This window comes from Hyperoodon ampullatus (genome assembly GCF_949752795.1).
Source record: "Hyperoodon ampullatus genome assembly, chromosome: 13".
In the NCBI taxonomy this organism is placed as follows: Eukaryota; Metazoa; Chordata; class Mammalia; order Artiodactyla; family Ziphiidae; genus Hyperoodon; species Hyperoodon ampullatus.
The window spans coordinates 23,079,728-23,098,829 of NC_136926.1; the positions used below are offsets into that span (position 1 = coordinate 23,079,728).

The 19,102-nt window shown below is 51.7% G+C and overlaps 1 protein-coding gene across 1 annotated transcript in view; it reads left to right on the plus strand.

Annotated features, from left to right (window-relative positions):
- The window catches only part of ZNRF3 (zinc and ring finger 3), a gene marked incomplete at its 5' end in the record, with an annotated part of 146,342 nt that extends 129,972 nt beyond the window's left edge, over nucleotides 1-16,370 (plus strand). The window contains 7 exons of the mRNA XM_079717417.1: nucleotides 6,831-6,905; nucleotides 7,317-7,448; nucleotides 8,795-8,905; nucleotides 9,839-10,006; nucleotides 11,819-11,921; nucleotides 12,592-14,355; nucleotides 15,773-16,370. Coding sequence (XP_079573543.1) covers nucleotides 6,831-6,905; nucleotides 7,317-7,448; nucleotides 8,795-8,905; nucleotides 9,839-10,006; nucleotides 11,819-11,921; nucleotides 12,592-14,355; nucleotides 15,773-15,816 — 2,397 coding nt within the window. The 3' untranslated portion in view covers nucleotides 15,817-16,370. The remainder of the gene's footprint in view (nucleotides 1-6,830; nucleotides 6,906-7,316; nucleotides 7,449-8,794; nucleotides 8,906-9,838; nucleotides 10,007-11,818; nucleotides 11,922-12,591; nucleotides 14,356-15,772) is intronic.
- Nucleotides 16,371-19,102: the final 2,732 nt, after the last annotated feature.

Sequence of the window (19,102 nt, forward strand, 5' to 3'; positions counted from 1 at the left end):
AGGAACCCCCAGGGGGGAGTGTTGTTGTGACTCACGTGGAAAGTCTGGTGTCCTGTACAGGGTGGCAGCAGTGGAGATAGAAAAACAGTGGATGGATTTGGAAGATGGAATCAGCAAAACTTTTAGTAAGCAGTTGAGTGTAGGTGTGAGGGCAAAGGGTTGTAGTTTAGCTTGGCCCCCTGGGGGGCGCTAGCGGGGCACCTCCCTAAGGAGGGAGCCCTGGTTGTAGGAATGTGAGGACTGCATGGAGGGTAGGCCAATGCACCTGTATCAGCCTGAGCAAGAACGGTGAGCTCTGCCCCGGGAACAGCGGCAGAAGGAGCTTGGGGACCCTGCTGAAGCAGAAAGCTGATGCCAGGTTGTGGGAACTAAGCCCTGGGACTCTGGTGCCATTTTGGATTCTCCATGATCATGGTTTCTGCCACCTTGGGTCATACTGCTGTATCAATATGCCAGAGGAGAGCTGCAAGAGAACACTCTCTTGGGTAAGAAAGGAAGAGACCTCAGCGCCCTCACCCTGCTCCTTGCTAAGCAAGATCTCTTCCCCCAGGACACCAGCAAGTGTGTGGAGACAGACACTTCTAGGAGGTCCTGGCTTGTATCTTTCTTGGGGCTCCTGGCACACAGTTGGCCCTCTTAAGTAGCTGTCAAATTGAACTGTATACAGTTGACCCTTGAACAACGCAGGTTTGAACCATGCAGCCCACTTATACACGGTTTTTTTCGGTAGTAAGTATTACAGTGCTACACATCCCAGTTGGTTGAATCTGTGGATGCAGAACTGCGGGTACGGAGGACCTTGGAGACAGAGGAACCGAGATTGCGGAGGGTGACTGCATTACACGTAGATTTTCCTTCAGCTGCGCAGAGGGTTAGCACCCTAACCCCCACGTCATTCAAGGGTCAACTGTAATTGAATATACCAGGAACCATCTCATTTAAACTGCAGTGTGTGTATTCCTTAGTAATCATTTTCCAGATCAAAACGTCGATCTGTGGCCCATCCCTCACCCTCTTACGTGAGTTAGAGCCAGGGAGTGGTTAGGGGGTGAGATTCCTGTCACGTGAGCACGGAGCCTTGGGTCCCAGAATTTCTCCCATGGAAGGGAGGATAGGGTGTGGACAGGAGTTGCTGCAAAAAGGGTCCTGTGTCAAAAAACCTGGGGATGCCGGGTAGTTAAGAGCCTTATCACACACAGCATTTCTCAAAGGACACTGACCCGGACAGTCTGTCCCCCCCTGACACCTACTACAGGGATGTGGGATAAGTGACTCCTGGTTGGTAGTTTCTTACTCATTGGCCCTCAGAACCAAATGCTCAGACCTTTCCTGATGACTCCCCCAGCCTCTTCAGAGAGCCCTGTGCCAGCACGACTGGCAGAATGGACACTCATGAGGACGCGCGGCCACCATTCTGCTCACTGTGTGTATCCTCCAGGCCTGGCGCACGTAGTAAGTGGTTAATTACTACCGTTGAACAAATAAAGTAATAAATGGCACCTCAAATAGAATTAAACTCTACTGCCACCTACTATGTTAATTTGTGGAGTATGGGCCGCGCCCAGGGCAGTCTGCTCTGTTAGGCTTTACGGGGCACAGACACCGGTCAGAGATGTACCTCCTGGTTCCATAGACCCCGGGGCAGCTTACCCTGCCACCCAGTCAAGACATTTACATGTGAGATGTTAGTGCCATTCGACTCCACAGGGCCACTTGTAGCGATTTAAAGGATAGATTCCACCAGAATGCTAGTACAAGAAGATAAATACAGCACTGTTCATAATAGAGAAAACGAAGAAATCCCCTGAATGCCTGTCAGAGGGACAGTCTTAAGCTCCATATAATGGAAGAATATATGTAGCTGGTAAGCAGAATGGACATTTTTCTTCATCACTGCATATAATATTGTTGAGTAAATTGTTGAGTTAAGGGGGAAAACAGCAGAGTTGAGAACATTATATACATCCAATTTATTTTTAAGTATATTTTGGTATGTGAGTGTATATAAACATAAGCATTTTATTGCTGCTAATATATGAGTTTTAAAAAAATGGAAAGATATAAAACACACTATTATAAAGCTGGGATATAGGGAGGTAATAGGTAGATTATCTTTTGCTTTCAATTTCTCAATTATTTTAAATTTTTCATGTCAAGCTCATATTACTTTTATTAATAGCAAAAATACTAAAGATGGTCACACTTGCAGGGAAAAATGCATCCCAGAAGGTGATAAGTGGCAGAGGAGAATCTTGACCGGTATTAGAACTAAGAGAGGGATAAGAGCTGCTTTTCACTAAAGAGAAGCACTTACCGGTCTTATGCGGCAGGCTTTGCACATGAACTTGACCTTGAAGAATCAGTAGGCTAGGTAAGATCAACTCATTATAGTTCACTCTGGAGATCTTTGTGCACGTGAAGCATCACACAGAGTTACTCTGAGACTGCCTGCCTCCTCCTAGCCAGCTCACCAATGGGCCACTTTATCCAGAAGTTAAATCTGTTGACAGATTTGTCTTTTACTGTCTGTGTCATCTTATCTTGTCATTACTGCAGATAAATTAAGAGTTGAGTGGGTTTATAAGGAGGGGCATTAAAATCCTATGTGGATTGTATTAAGATTCTTAATAATCTTCATATTCTTTGGCCCTGGGCCTCCATCCTAAGAAAATTGGAAATGTAAGCCAAGCTTCATTCAACGTGGCATTAATTACAAGAATAAAGAAAAAACTGGAATAGCCCGAATATCAAAAAGATATGAGTAGCGTATCTGAAGGGATATATCACAGCCTTAAACATATTAACAAAAAAATTTAAATGACTTGTTGGAAGCTTATGATAAGTACAAAAAGACCAGAATGGGAAATTATATTCAATAGAAGCAAAAAAAAAAAAAAAAAAAAGTCTGCTTGAAGCCCCCATATGTCAGAACTTCCTGTGAGAGGTTGAAGACACAAGCCTTCATATCAGTGCTAACAGTCCAGCTTCCTGGGTTATCCTCTGGTCAGGCGTTTGGGACAAAGGAGATTTGGGGCCATCTTTTGGGTTATTTCCGATTAAGGTTGTATGCTATCGAAAGTTTTCCTACAATAAAGATTAGGCACGGGGGACGCCACGTCCAGTGCTTGACGAAGAAACGGATAAACGGGGAAAGGGAGTCTGTTCCCAGGGGCTCTGTGGAGTAGCTATGGGGTGGGACCAAGCCCCGAACCAAGTCTGGGTGTAACTGCACACACCGGGGAGAGCGCCGGGTCCATTCCTGATTGGAATTCCTGAATTTAATTGAAACCCAAGCAGACTCTAGGCTGTAGGTTTTCTCACCCACAAGGTGGTAATGGGACTATTCTTATCAGAATGCCCCCCACGCATCCAGAAATTCGCGAGCCCCCTGCATTGAGAGTGTGGAGTCTCAACCACTCGACCGCCAGGGAAGTCCCAAGACTCAAACATATTGATAGAAGCACTTTCTTAGGGGAAAACCACATACACATTCAGGGAGCAGTAACCCAAGAGTACGGTCCGGGCAGGTTTGCTTTCAATTAGAATGAACGTTTATTGAATAACCATAGGAGTCTCGCATTGTGATAAGTGCCAGCCACGTAAGATCCTGTCTTCTAGAGCTTGACCTTTTGTACTTTGCAAGATGTAAGTGTGCAGATGTTTGTGCTTTTGCTACGTGTCTCAGTGGCTGTGGCAACTGTCTAGCCTCGGGTCTCACAGCCCTGGAAAGGTAAATGAGAGACCGTGACAACCTTTTATTCCTCATTCTGCTGCGGGGCTTGTGGTCACCTGCTGGCTGGTGCCAACCTGTCCTGGCCTGATGGAAGCAGCAGCAGTGATGAAGGGTGGGGAACACCTGTGTGAGTGGGGTGAGGGGAAGGGCGAGCAGAGGTCAGTAGGCAAGGCCTTCAGCTGCTTCTGGGAGGCCTTGCCAGGACATCCCACCTGCTTTCTGCTGCTCACACCCTTCTCATGCTCTTCTTCCAAATCCAGTCTGTGCACAGGTCAAGGGTAACTGCCCTCTCCAACTGAAGCCCAGTGACCAGTGACCTTCATCTAGCAACAGGCACCAGGCTGCATCTTTCTCAGCCTTTTGTTGAAACAGCCTTATTCTGAGAGATTTGGACATTGGGTGTGTGCCTTTATAAAGATAGTGTTTTGAAATAATATTCCAGCCAAAGCTTGACTAGAGAAAACAGTGAAAGATCTAACATATGAAGACATGTTCAAGGATGCCTCATCAATTTTTAAACTGAAAATGTGGGGCAAGGGGGAAAGTATGGCCAAGTAGTGTTCTATGTTTTCATTTATTTGGGGAATAGTATGATCAACGTGTCATTTTCTTAAGTGTGGATTATTCATGGCCTATTTTCAATCCCAAGCCTTGCTCCTGACAGGCGAGTTCCTGACGTAGTCCTGACTTGCCTCCTGTCCAGTCCTGAGTGCACGAAATACAACCTTACTTTAACAGCAGCTTACATTAAACATAACTTTCAAACTAAGCCAACTGTGAGAATTATCATTTTCTCAAAATATTAGTACTTTGGACCCTGTGCATTAACCTGGTTGTGTCTAAAGTTGAGCTGTAAACAGGATTAAGCACCTTATTCTTGACCTGCTCTTTTCAATCGAGAAACCTGGAGATGAGTCCTCCCGCCTAGATTTTGTTTAAAATGTCTTTTAAAACGTGCCTGGCCCATGGGGGTCATGCCTGGCCTCCAGATCCCCGTGACTTCTGCCTCCTCGTGAAGCCAGGGGGGCTGGAGGCGGGAGCAGGCGGCAGCGGAGGCTTGCACTGCCCTGGGGCCCGCAGCCTCTTGGCCTCCAGGCTCTCCAGATGCACCCCATTGAAGCTCCCAAGCAAGAGGGAGCTGCACACACAGTCCCCTCAGGTGCCGTTCGATGTGCTCAAGCAGGGAACAAAAGCCAAATAAAGGAATGAGAAGTCCTGTTTATTTCCTCGTTTGTGGTGCTGTCCCTCAGGGCCCTCTGCGTCCTTGAATTTGTGAACATGGCTGAGCTACCCCCTGAGACTGGCACCCACTTGCTGTTAGTTAACTCTGGAGCCCCCGAGGGCTTGTTGACCTCAGGCAAAGGGGGCTGTGCCCCTAAAGAGCTTTATGGAGGAAAGTGACACCACCTGGCCCCGAACTTTCTCACTGGGCCATCATGTCCTCTCTTGCGGGAGGCAAGTGACAGCTGTTGCAGCTCTTTCTGCGTCGCTCTGGACAGTCCCTTGCCTCCTTGAGTGGCCAAGACTGCAAACTGGAAGGGACCCTAGTCCTCATGACACAGTCTCCCTCCTCCTTTTACAGATGGGGAAACGGAGGCTGGGGCTGAAAGAGACTCTGACTCGCCCACCACTGGCAGCTTGTCTGGCAGAGCTGGAGACAGCGCCCAGGGGCCCCTCCTGATGCAGCGTGCTGGCGGGGAAACGGGGTGGGACGGGCAAGCGGCAGAGCAGACTAAATACATCGAATCTCAGTTCAACAGGAAAGGGTCCCCAGCAGAACAAGGACAGCTTCTGCAGCACAGCACTCAGGTGTCTGAGCTTGTTCAGGTGCGGAGGACTTGGCTGCATCCCTGACAATCCACCGTCCTGCTTATTTAGTACCAAGTACAGGGAGCTGTCTTGTTGTAGAAGCTGTGAGGTAAGACCGCCCTCTGGTGGCTGATGGAGCTATTGCTCTAGCCACATTCTGGTCTAAGGCTCAGTGTTGCTTTCCTGTGCGGAAGGAATTCAGATTTTATTCTTTCTCAAGCACTCTGGCTCACAGAGACTTTCTTGACCTCTGAGTACTAGCCATCATTTGCCCATCTTATAGGGGGTTTGGTTTTTGTTTTGAGCCCTCCCCCCACCCGTTAGAGGTGTCTCGCTTCCCTAACGAGATTCAGGATCCTCTAAGCAAGGATTATGTCTTACGTCTTGTTCTTCCTCAGCTTCTACCCGTTGTTCCCTTAGCTGGACATGAAATTAGAAGGTTCACTGGGGTGGAAAGGAATCCTTTCCTCCGAAAGAGAATCCCACCCCTTCTCATTTGTTCCTAAAATGTTCTAATCTCATCTCTGATCAGTAGTTCCCCAAGTGGTTGAATCATCAGAATCCCTCAGAAAAGCTTCAGAACTCAGTTTCCTGGGCCTTACTCCAGCCCTGCTGAATCAGTCTCTGTGGTTTGAGCCAGGAAATCTGCTTTACAAACTTCCCAAGTGGTTTTTGATGTGCAGCCAGGTTTGGCAGCCAACTGCTCTAAATCCCCATTTACAATTATTTCTCGTAGCTTTTCCGCTGACAGCATGTCCAAAGGTCTTTAGTTTATGTCACTTATTAAAATTGACCGTTTTGAGATTCCTTCGGAAATATTCAGTACGTTCCTCTAACTGCGGTGCTGGATGATGTGGGGAGGAAGCAGGACCGCAAGAGAAGGACCAAAGGCATTTGCTTTAGCTGCCAATGGCCCTGTGTTCATAGCAGAAAATACTGAAACCAGTACCTTTATGCTGACTGGGCAGGTTGTTGATTTGTAGTTTGACTTTAAGATTTAGGCTGGATAGGGAGACAAAGGTTAATTGAGTACCCAGCTATTTATTTTCACCATTTCTAACTCATTTGTTTCCAGGGATAACTGTACAAGGTGCTATTGCCCACCCCCCACCCCCCACCCCTTTTTTTAAGCAGATGGGCAAGTTGAGGCTTAGGAAAGTTAGTAACTCACCCAGTCACATAAGTTGGTGACTGTCAGATTCTGCATTCAAATACAGGTCTGATTTCCAAGGCCAGCTTCGGAAAGGTAAGGACCAGGGTGCCAACCTGCTCTTTTTCGCTCTGCCAGGCCAAGCGAGCCGTGCAGCGGGGAGCCACTGCAGTCATCTTCGATGTGTCTGAAAACCCAGAAGCTATCGACCAGGTAAGCTCCTCGGGCCAGGCCAATGCTGCAGTGTCCCTGAGAGAAGCACCTCCTTTACTTAGCCTGGCTTCTCACGGTCGTGTCACCCTCATCCTCAGGGTCCTTGCGCTTGTCTGCCCTTGTTAGTTATCCGTGTTTGCACATCATACTCCAAGGCAAGTGTATCAAGAGGGGTAAGAGCCAAGAAGTTGAGGGTTGGTGAGGCATTTTCAAAGACCCTTCTGGGTGCCTGCTCCATCCTAAAAGGGGCATCATCCTCAGCCTCGTCCTTCTGGGAGCTCCAAGCCTATGATGCTTGAGGAGTTTGAGGATTTCCAAAAGGGTATTTCGTGTTCTTTTCCTCCAGCCTTTCTCTCTCCTGCTTCTTGAAGTAATTACGTCTTCTAACCAGGACCTCCTCTCCTTCCTTAGCTAAACCAGGGGTCAGAAGACCCACTCAAGAGGCCAGTGGTGTATGTGAAGGGCGCAGACGCCATCAAGCTGATGAACATTGTCAACAAGCAGAAAGTGGCTCGAGCAAGGATCCAGCACCGCCCTCCTCGAGTGAGCCTCCGCTGGCCACGCCGCCACCTTCCCTGCTGCCGCCTGTGCCTTAATCCCCTTTGGGCTTTGGCCTTTTGCTCCTACCTTCTTTCTGTCTACAATGCTGATGCGCCCCAGGTTCCTGCAGGTTTAGATCAGACTTAAGGCTGGAGGCCAGGGAGAAATTTCACCCGGCTCCTCTAGAGGGGATTTGAAAAGTCCTTCCAGAGATAGGTGATTTGTGACCAAATGTCTCTTCCACCTGGCATCCCCTCTGGGTAACCTCCTGTCCTTTCTTCTCTTCTGTCCTATCTCCCTGTGAAAGGCTAACTGAGGAGCATTGAAGGGAAGGACACCCTGCACCCAGCTTCCTGTATCTCCCTCCTTCCGTCTGGCCTAGACTAGAGGATAAGGCCTGTGCTTCCTTCTTCCTATGGGGCAAATGCATTACTGAAACCCCCTAACTTGTATTTGATTCTGGAAAAGTAAGCTTTCAGCAGGGATTGGGGCTCACAACTTCCAGGTGGTTAATGAATAGCTTCATTTTTTAGGCTTCTCTTAGGTGTATTAAAGGGACACTGCTGGCATCTTTTGCCCAACCTCAGGCTGAAGATTCTAGGAACCTGGGACAGGTGCCCCACAGATGGCTTATTTCCTCCTCACGAATATTGGAATATTCACATAGAGGATGGGTCTTTTGCACAAAATATCCGGATGCCCATAGCATTCAGTTAGCAAAACTCCATTCCTGTTGGCTAAACACGTCCCAGATGAGGTAACTTTAAGGTTTTAGGAGGCAGTGTGCCATGAGGAAAAGGTAAGAACTAAAACTAGAGAGAGTTTGCAAAAGAACTGACTTGCTGGCTGCTTTTTAAAGGAAAAAAGAGCGCTTTGGTAAATATGACTCATTGTAGTGGAAGCTGATATTTGTGGAAGCAGCATACAATTTTCTGAGTTGTTGTAAACCATTAATTATATGGTTAGTAATCACTGTTCCCTCAAAACATGACACTCACTCTTTTGTCCCATAAATGTGATATTTGTGTTTATTTGGAAGGGCCTCTCCTACCGGTTACGGCGAACTCTGCGCTGTTCTTCAGGGAGCAAGGCTCTGTGAACAGAGTTCTCTTGGCTGTTAGGAGGCCTGGCTGAGACCGCCGCGGCCTCCCCGGGCCACACTGCAGGGCACTACCTGGGCCTGGATACCACACTGTGTGTGTGTTAGCAGAACCCCACATGTGCCCTGCAAAGGAGGGGAAATGCAGCCCAGTGGCCCCATCCTTCTCCCAACCAGGGCTGACCCAGCCCGTGTGCCAATCCCCAGGCTGAAGAGAGCTGTGACTCACTGTGTCTGTGTTCTGTTCCAGCAACCCACGGAATACTTTGATATGGGGATCTTCCTGGCCTTCTTTGTCGTGGTCTCTTTGGTCTGCCTCATCCTCCTTGTCAAAATCAAGCTAAAGCAACGACGCAGTCAGGTAACTCAGAGCAGCCTGTGAGTGTTCATCCCTGCTGCCCCTTTGCTGGTGCAAACCCGGTCCTGAGCCCTGCAGCCTGTTCCCAGTGGCCTAGAACCAACAAACATGGAGGAAAACCAGAGCAAAGCTTATAGCACTGTGTCATCTCTGTTCCGAAAGGGCCAGTCCTACAAAGGCCGAGCCCTGGGGCCGTTTCCAGCCAGGGGTTTTTCCAAAGAAATGTTTAAATGTCAACCTGGACCCCTAGAGCCCTGCTCCTCAAATATGATCTGGGGACCAGCAGCATCAGCATCACCTGGGAGCTTGGCAGAAACGCAGAATCTCAGGCCCCACCTCAGACCTGCTTCATCCGACTCTGCATCTACCAAGCTCTCCAGGCGATTCTCAATAAACAGAGTAGCCACTCTAGTGCCCTAGCTGGCACACCACTGTGTGCTTGTAGGAAGGAAGGATTTGGGGGTAGAGAGCAATGGGAGGATACTCGGGAATCTAGACTCTCAGAGGTGTAGCAGTGTGATGTCCACAGCGAGAGACGGTGGACCTGGGCGCTGAGTTCTCTCGAGGATGGGTGGCCATCACCAACGGAGCAGCAGCTGATGTTTGTCTAGCGTGTCTGGTTTGCCAAGTGCTGGGCACCCCCATGCATGGTCTCATTTGCCCTCAGAACGTTCTCCAATGAAGGGAGGCACAGAGCAGAGTTGGCCAAATAATTAGAGTAGACCTCTGCTGGTACTGCTGCTTAGACTGATGTGGTGGACACTTGGGAGTCTAGAAGATCTGTGCTCTTGTGCTGTGGCCTCTGAATCTTTAGTGATTTTTCAGAAGTCTGTCCTGGCCTGATGGAGACTAGTGTTTGGCCGACCATGGCCCCAGGGGTGACTAGTGCTGTTAACATGTCCCAGACCCTAACATGGACCATGTTCTGCTGTGCAGAATTCCATGAACAGACTGGCCGTGCAGGCCCTGGAGAAGATGGAAACCAGGAAGTTCAACTCCAAGAGCAAGGGGCGCCGGGAGGGGAGCTGCGGGGCCCTGGACACGCTCAGCAGCAGCTCCACGTCCGACTGTGCCATCTGCCTGGAGAAGTACATCGATGGAGAGGTAACGGCAGAGGCGGGGCCAGTCCTGGTGGGGATGAGGTAGACAGGCCCGCAGGTGGAAGGGGAAGGGCTTTTCCCACAGGGGAAGGGCCGAGCCGCCTAGGTCTCCAGGGGACGTCCTGAGACCTTCAAACTGCTCTTCCCCCCCGCCCCCCGGAAGTGGGTGGCCACATACACAGACACTCTCTCCAGCGGACCGAGCTGAACATAGGTGATTTCGGAAGTTGATCAGAAATATATAATGGGCCAGAAAACGTCTAGTTGTAAGAATGTTTACACTTAATTTTAGAATTGCTCTTCTGAAAACTCTGGTGCTTGACTTGATACAAACCTCTCTTACAAAGCTGTATGGGATGTTTACGTTTTTACTTATAAAGAGACAAGGGGGGCTTCCCTGGTGGCGCAGTGGTTGAGAGTCCGCCTGCCGATGCAGGGGTCGCGGGTTTGTGCCCCGGTCCGGGAAGATCCCACATGCCGCGGAGTGGCCGGGCCGCTGAGCCTGTGCGTCCGGAGCCTGTGCTCCGCAACAGGAGAGGCCACAACAGTGAGAGGCCCGTGTACTGCAAAAAAAAAAAAAAAAAGAGACAAGGGATGTGATGTCCCCTTTTTCCTTCTAGCTTTTTTCTGAAAATTTAAAACTTTCAGAAAAGTTGCAAGAATCAGACAATGAATGCTGCATCACTCACCTAGAATCACCCATTGTTAACATTTTGCCACATTTGCTTCATCTCCTTCTGGACAGAGGCGTGCATATACACACACATTTTGGGGAGTAGGGAGCAAACCACTTCAGAATTAGTTGCAGGCATTTGATGCCCCTTTGATGAAAGTGTCCCGCCGCTGTGTAGACTGTTGGATGAAAAAAGAGGTTTTGCAGAGGGCTTCAGATGAATAGTCTCACATGGTCTCTACCTGCAGACTGCCTGAGTTCTCATCTGGGCCCAGGAGGGTTCAAGCTTTGTGATCTTGGGCAAGTGACTTTATTCTCTGTGCCTATGCTTGTGACATGGGCCCGAGACTGACCTGTACTCTAGGTGATCACAAAGGTTACACGAGAAAATCCAGGTAGGACTCTTGCCACGGTCAGGCACAGCCTTAGGTGTTAGCTTGAATGTTACTGCATTGAGCTGGTCAGAGAATGGAAAATCAAAGTAAAATTAGCAAGTTTGGAGGGTGCTTTGGGCTCAGCAACTTTAGAGGTGGTTCTGCCTGCCTCAGAACCCCATTACCTCCTCTCCACGTCGGGTGCTTTGTTATTAACTGTGTGCCCCCAGGTGAGTGCTGAGGGTCCAGTGAAGGGGAGGACGGGAGAACTTTGCCCCCTTGCTGCCCCACCTGTCAATCATGAGTCCTGGGCATCTTCCTTTCTACCCGCCCCATTTTGGGTATCTGGAGCCAGCCACCATCCCAGAAGTGTGGAAGGTTTTGGGGTGTATCTAGCCACCCTTCCATACCCCCAGGCTCACCATTTGCACTAGCATACAGCTCTGGCGGTCCCTTGTGTGTGGCGTGGGTGTGAGTGCCCTCCTCACAAGAAAGGAGCTAGCTTCCTCCCTCAACACCAAGCACCGTGGTTGGAGCTGGCTGATGGTCCGTGTCTTTCTCCCTAGAACCCATGTGTGGGCCCTGACTCCAGAGAACGGAGTCCACTCGTAGCTAGAGATGGGGAGGGGGAGCCTCTGGGCACTGCCACAGTGAACTGGGCTCCTTGGTCCACTCCGGGCTCCATGGGAAGAAGCACTGCAGGGCTGAAGACAGCACCGCCCTCTGCCTGTGCCCTCCCTTCAGGCTGTGTGTCCTCTCTCCCTCCCAGGAGCTGCGGGTCATCCCCTGTACTCACCGCTTTCACAGGAAGTGCGTGGACCCGTGGCTGCTGCAGCACCACACCTGCCCCCACTGTCGACACAACATCATAGGTAATTCTCCGCTGCCTCTCTTGTTGCTGGAGTGTCACTGTCTTTACCAAGTACCTAGCAGGAGCAGGACACGTGCTGGGGACCGAGCAAACCACCGCAGCATTGCCATCTGGACTTGGAGGCGTGGGGTCTTGGGGTTTGGAGGCCTCTGAAGAATCACCCTGAGTTTGGGTTCTGGCTTTGACATGAACTGGCTTCCTGACCTTGGGCCAGGCACCCGGCCTCTCCAGGCCCTGGGCCCACAATCTCTTCAGCGGGATGACAGTGGTGACGCTTGCTGTGCCTGGTACCTCGGGGTTGTGATGCTGCTGCTGCCTCCCTGTGGTGGTGGATGAGGGCCCGGAAGGCAGGGTGCCCTCCAGGTAGCTGTTCTCCCAAGAGGGAAAATGCTTTTCCCCTCCGTGTCCCTGTTGCTCTCTCTCGAGCCTTATGCCGTGCAGAGCACCTGGGAGGTGGGAGATGGACCCTGACAGGAGTGACCACCTTTCGAGTGGAGAAGCAGGAGGCCTCTACCCGCGTGGCCGGGTTTGGCGGCAGCGTAGAATGGGCCATGGTCGTGAGACTGGGCACCTTGGCACCGGCCGCCTCAGTCTGTGCCCGCATCCGCCCCTCGAGCCCTTGGCCCCAGCGTGCTCACCCCCCTGACCGCGTTTCCTCCGCCTCTCCCCAGAACAAAAGGGAAACCCGAGCGCCGTGTGCTTGGAGACCGGCAGTCTGGCGCGCGGCCGGCAGCAGAGGGTGATCTTGCCGGTGCACTACCCCGGCCGCGTACACAGGGCCAGCGCCATCCCCGCCTACCCCACGAGGACGAGCATGGACGCCCACGGGAACCCTGTCACGCTGCTGACCGTGGACCGGCGCGGGGAGCAGGGCCTTTTCCCCCCGCAGACCCCCGCCTACATCCGTGGCTACCCGCCCCTCCATGTGGACCACAGCCTGGCCCCTCACCGCTGCGGCCTGGAGCACCGGCCCTACTCGCCGGCCCCCCCATTCCGCAGGCCCAAGTTCGGCGGCCGCAGCTTCTCCAAGGCAGCTTGCTTCTCCCAGTACGAGACCATGTACCAGCACTACTACTTCCGGGGCCTCAGCTACCCCGAGCAGGAGGGGCAGCCCCCTCCTGGCCTCGCCCCCGGGGTCCCGGCTCGGGCCTTTCCCACCAGCGGCGGCGGCGGCAGCGGCCTGCTCTTCGCCCCCGTGGTGCACGCGGCCCCGGCCTCGCACCTGGAGAGCGGCAGCGCGTCTAGCTTCAGCTGCTACCACGGCCACCGCTCGGTGTGCAGCGGCTACCTGGCCGACGGCCCGGGCAGCGACAGCAGCAGCAGCAGCGGCAGCTCGGGCCAGTGCCGCTGCTCCTCCAGCGACTCGGTGGTGGACTGCACGGAGGTCAGCAACCAGGGAGTGTACGGGAGCTGCTCCACCTTCCGCAGCTCTCTCAGCAGCGACTACGACCCCTTCGTCTACCGCAGCCGCAGCCCCTGTCGCGCCGGAGACATGGGGGGCTCAGGCCGGGGGCCCGTGGTGCGCCTCGAGGGCTCCCCGCCCCCCGAGGAGCTCCTGGCTGCCGCCCGAGGCCCAGGTGCGGGGCGGGGAGAGCCCTGGCCCGGGCCCGCCTCTCCCTCGGGGGACCAGCTGTCCACCTGCAGCCTGGAGATGAACTACAGCAGTAGCTCCTCCCTGGAGCCCCGGGGGCCCAACAGCTCTACCTCAGAAGGGGGGCTCGAGGCCTCTCCCGGGGCCGCCCCGGACCTCAGGAGGACCTGGAAGGGGGCCCGGGAGGGGCCGACGTGTGCCTGCTGCTGTGAGCCCCAGACCCCCGCCCCAGACCCCGGAGCGGGAGCGGCCGGGGGCAGCATCTTGTTCCTGGGCCCCCCGCCCTGTGAGGGCTGCGGCCCCCAGGGTGGGGAGTCACAGCCGGGGAGCTCCCAGGGCCCCTATGGCCTTCACCCGGACCACTTGCCCAGGACAGATGGGGTGAAGTACGAGGGCCTGCCCTGCTGCTTCTATGAAGAGAAGCAGGTGGCCCATGGCGGGGGCGGGGGCGGGGGTGGCGGCCGCTACACCGAGGACTGCTCGGTACGTGTGCAGTACACGCTGGCCCAGGAGCTCCCGCCCAGCTGCCACCCCGGGGTCCGGGACCTGAGCCAGCGCATCCCCATCATTCCGGAGGATGTGGACTGTGACTTGGGCTTGCCTTCCGAATGCCAAGGGACCCGGGGCCTCAGCCCCTGGGGTGGGACGCTGCCAGGTCCGGATGCCCTGTGGCCCCACAGGGGCCTGGGAGCAGCCCAGCAAGAAGAGTGGGTTCCGTGCTGCCCGGCCAGGGCACCGCTGTCACCTCCCTGCCCTCCAGAGGATGTGGGGGCCCCTGGGGCCAGCTCCTCCAGTGCCCCCCAGGACACTCAGGACTCCAGTGCCACAGCCACCGAGGCTGCAGGTGAGAGCGGGCGGTGACAGTAGGCCAGGATCTGGGTCTTCTCTCCACACAGTCACTTTCTGAGTGACTTTCTTGGTGCCCTTGGCTTTCAACACCATCCGTACCTGATGATTTCCAAGTGTTACTCCCCAATCCAGCCCTTCCTCTGGGCTCCACACCTGCTGGGCCCTCTGCTTCCACGAGCTCTCTCCCCCAGATGCTGCAGAAGCATCCCGCTTGATCCTGCCACAGCAGTGTCTCGAGTTCCTCCCTCTGCACCCCCTTCTCCGAGGCTCCCTACCCAGATGCTCAGGCCAAAAGCCCAGGCCCCAGCCCTGAGCCTGCCCTGCCCCTCACGCTCCAGGGTCCTGGGCTTCTCAGCCTGTCTGTGAGAACCATATGTGCTGGTTTTCCCCTGGTCCAGAAAATTGAATCCCCAGAAAAATGAAACTTAGCAAAAGACATGCAAAACCCAAGTCCAGATTTTTTATTATTAGATTCAGCAGACATCATCAAATTGTGCTAAAGTTGCCAAACCTTTTGTCTTCAGTAGTGAGCAGTGTGCAGTCTAGCACCTTTGAGTGGCACTGGGACAATTCCAACTCCAAAGGAAACCCCACATGGATCTGCTCTGCTCCCCGCCTGCTGTCCGCAGCCGGGCCTGTTTTCTCTCTCCAGGGCGAGGGCAGTAGCCTTCTGACTGGTCTCCTGTGGCTGGTCTTGCCTTCTGTTCCACGTGGGTGCCAGTCGTCTTTTTTAAAACATAAGTCTGTGTCTTTATACCAGAAAACTCTTCACTGACTTGCCATTACCTTCCAAATTTTAGAAATGTAAACCCCTCACCCAGGTCTGTATGATCAGGCCCTGCCACCACCACCCCCAACCTCCTCCCGCATCCCTCCTTGTTCATGATGTCAGCCGCCTTGCTCCTGTCCTGTTCCTCCAACATGCCAGGCTCATTCCAGCCTCCAGGCCTCTCTACCGCTTCTCTCCTGCAGATCTTGGGTCAAGAGCCGGCCTCCAGCCCCCTCCAAGCTCACTCTCACACCCTCTGTTTACTTCCCAGGTTTTCAGGATCTGAAATTACTTTGTTGTGAGGTGTGGGAGCTCCATGATGGGGGTCATCCCGGTGCCTGCAACAGGGCCCGAGGCACATCTTTTGTACATTGTGTTTTCATGCTGCCTAAGGGTTTCCAGAAGGCTCTGCACAGCCCGATGAGGGAGGCCGGCTCCCTAGAAGGCCCCCATGCCCTCAGAAAGGGGGCTCCGCTTCAGCCCTTTACCATATACACAGTCCATCCAGCATCCAGAGCTGTCACTTCTGAGAGCCCACCACACGCTGGGATGGGCCCCCAGGTCCCTTGCCTCGTCCCTGCATGTGGTGCCCAAAGCCTGCGGGCCCGGCCCCCTCCCCTGACGATTGTTCTCTCTCTCCCAGGACCGAGATCTCGCCCGGCCGACAGTGGCGGCCCTGGAGCCTGAGCTCAGAAGGAACTCTTCCGTGGAAATGGGAACTGTACGGAGACTCCAAACTCTGACTTCCTACAGAAAAAAAAAGAAAAAAAAAAGATTTTTTTAGCTTTGACAAACACAAAAGTGGTAATAAAGAGAGCCCTCCTCAACCCAAAATGTGAGCCACGTGTGGCAGCCCCTCCTCCCAATTAACAAACCAACAGACAAAATTCTCTTAGTCTTTTGCCTCTTGATAACATGTTACTCTTCTGTTTTGTAAAGTGTGTGTGCTTGGGGTTCGAGGTGTGTGGGATTGACTTCTCTGCTTTGTTTTTTAAGATATTATATGTAAATGTAAAAAGTTATTTAAATATATATTTTAAAGAACCCTAACCGCCAACTTTTGCTGAAAAAAAAAATCACTGCTGCAGTAATTGAACCACATCATGTGTAGATACTGTTGTCTCCCTGGAGGGAGCTCAGGCCTTTGAAAAGCTCAGGGCTACACCTGCCTTAGAAAATGAACCAGAAACTTGAAGTAAAGCTAGTTGATATGGGTACAAACTCTGAGGAACAATGCAATGCTGCCTCTTACTTTCTCGTGGCAAATCCCAACGTACAAAATGTCAGGCCTTCTCGGAAGCCATGCCTCTCCAGCCCGCACCTTCAGGCAGCTGATGGAAACAGCCTGGGGTTGGGTGGAAGGTCTGCAGCACTGCGGAGCCGGGACAAGCCATTGCTACGTAAGCCCCGGGATGACAGGGACGATTCTGCGTAGTGTCCTCAGTCTGTCCCCTCTGGTCATCGTCCTAACTAGAAGGACAGAGTTTACAGTCCTGATTTTGGGCTTCCTGCCACTGGCTGCAGAGATGGCTCGACGGGGTGTGTGGGGAGAGACACCCAGGAGGAATGTACGTGGTTTTGCAGCCTTGGTGTCTGCCCCAGCTGGGGGAGAGGTGGGATGGAGGGCGCCCCGGAGCGGGCCTGTGTGCATGCGTCCCTGTGTGCCCGGCCACACACCCCCGGCTGCTTCTGGCGTTGGGCTGCCTTCCTGGGTGCGCGTCGCTGGGACCCGATAGGGTCTGAGCTCCCTTTGAATGACAACGTTTCCCATCCCATTGCTTCAGGGTTGTTCAGCCCTCTGCCTCGTGGCTGAAATTGCTCATCTCGCCTGCAAATGTCTACTATCCTTTCTACCTAATGCACTATTCTGTATTGATTCTCCATGAGACAGTGAAAGAGACTATCAGATAGTTTAGACCCAAAGGGTAGGTTTTTGTATATTGTTCCAACCTTTTGTTGTTTGTTGTTGCTGTTGTTGTTTTAAGAGGGAAGAAGAGTTTAAAAACCCAAACCATTTTTTAAAAGTTTCCATTTTAAAAGGGAGAATCTATTTAAAGCTATTTCAGATCAGGGATCGTTATCCTTTTTGTCCGATGTATTTCTTGTTATTAAAAAATTTTTTAGAAGAAACTAATTACATTAGCCCTTGTGTTCGCTAACTCTTCTGGTCACTTCTGTTTATTCATTTATTCAGCAGGTGTTTGTTGTCATCTGAAATGCTCATTTGCTGAATAGGAACCTTGAGTCCTGGCCCCCTGTAGGTGGGGAAGCAGAGACCCGCCCTGGGCTGCCAGGGGACTGTGACGGCTCTTCTCCAGTCAGGCCCAGGGAAGGTCAGCCCAGGGTCCACATCACAACGTTTTGAATGAGAATCTTACTGAATCCCTTTTTCTTAAAAACCCCAGCCTGTGATGAGGAAATTTACTTACTTCCAGCCAGGATTTGTCAGAAAGAAATTCCAGCATCAAACGATTGAGCCGTTTGCCTTTAAGGAGCTCACTGTGGTGAGATTTGTCGTCCAGCCTCTGAGGTGCAGTCCCTTGGGGGCCGTCCCCACCACCAGCACCGCCTGTGCCCAGCACACCTGTTGGCGAGGGTGTGCGAAATGCCTGAGCCCCACGTGATCTGGGCCGCCTTTATTCCTCGGGCCAGGAGTAGCAGCTGCTGAGGACAGCAGCTTGCATCTTGTGGTTTTAAGGAAGGGGTGGGGGGTATGGCTTCTAACATGAACTACAAAAAGCAGCTTCTCATTGTTGAGATTTTGTTTGTTCGTTTGTGGCTTTGTGTTTGTTTGTTTGTTTTTAATGCCTTTGAGTGCATATTATCTTCTTTGTCTGAAATCATACCCCCAAAGTGGCTTTCTTTAGCCCTGGCTGGAAAACCACTCCTCAGCAGCCTTAAGCAATAAATAGATGAGGAGAGCATGTGGCTTCAACTGGGCTTATTAAAATAAATGAGTCCGATTTTCATTTGAAAGAGCAGTAACTACAGATGGCCAAAAAACCCACATTTAATTTTCATAGTTTATAGGGTGGTAGAAACAGAAAAGTGAAACTTTCAGGCTTTAAACCTCAGTCGTTGTCTTAAATTTGTGTTGGGTCACCAGAGTATGGTGACCAACTATATCGCCTCACCATTCAAATCAAAAGAAATGTCTTTGAAGTCGTAAGACTCCAATAATGATGACAAGTACCTTTTTTTGGTGGCCTCTCAGTGGCATGTGGGAGTTATATAGCTATGGAAACTGGGAGCATCACGTCTTCCATTGAGAGACACACACACACACATGCACACACACACACGCACACACACACATGCAGGAATGTGACTGTTGGGCGTGGTCCCGTGGCCCAACCTCGGGTGTAGGACAGCCATGTAGACTGAAGAGTGCTAGAACCAGTTAAAAATGGGGGTTTGGGAGTTCTGGTCCACCAGGTACCTCTTTGTAGTAGACACAGCCCCAGGATGCTGGCCTTAACTCTCCGTCTCTTTGCCTCTCCCTAACCCTAACCCTAACCCATGCCGTTTTATGACATGTCCACCTCTCTACTGTCCACCACTCACACCCTCCCTTATGTGCTGCTAGTTCCTACTCAAAGCTCATGCAGGACTAATGCTTTTAAAATGAGGTCTAAAAAATAATTACTAATCAAGAGTATTATTTTTTAAACAGAACTGCCTTTTTCTATTCTTTATATAAACTCTATTGTGTTGGTCTAACAAGGCACTATTTTAAAATGTTTTTATAAAAATTTCTTCCATAGCACTTAAAAGATATTTTGTAAAGACTTTGCTGTAAAGATTTTGTAATAAAGTGGTCTAAGGGCTCCTTCTCCAACATTACCATTAAAAAAAATGTTTTAAAGGCTAGAAAACAACTTATGTATATTCTGTATATGTATAGCAGCACATTTCATTTATGGAAATATGTTCTCAGAATATTTATTTACTAATATATTTATCTTAAGCCATG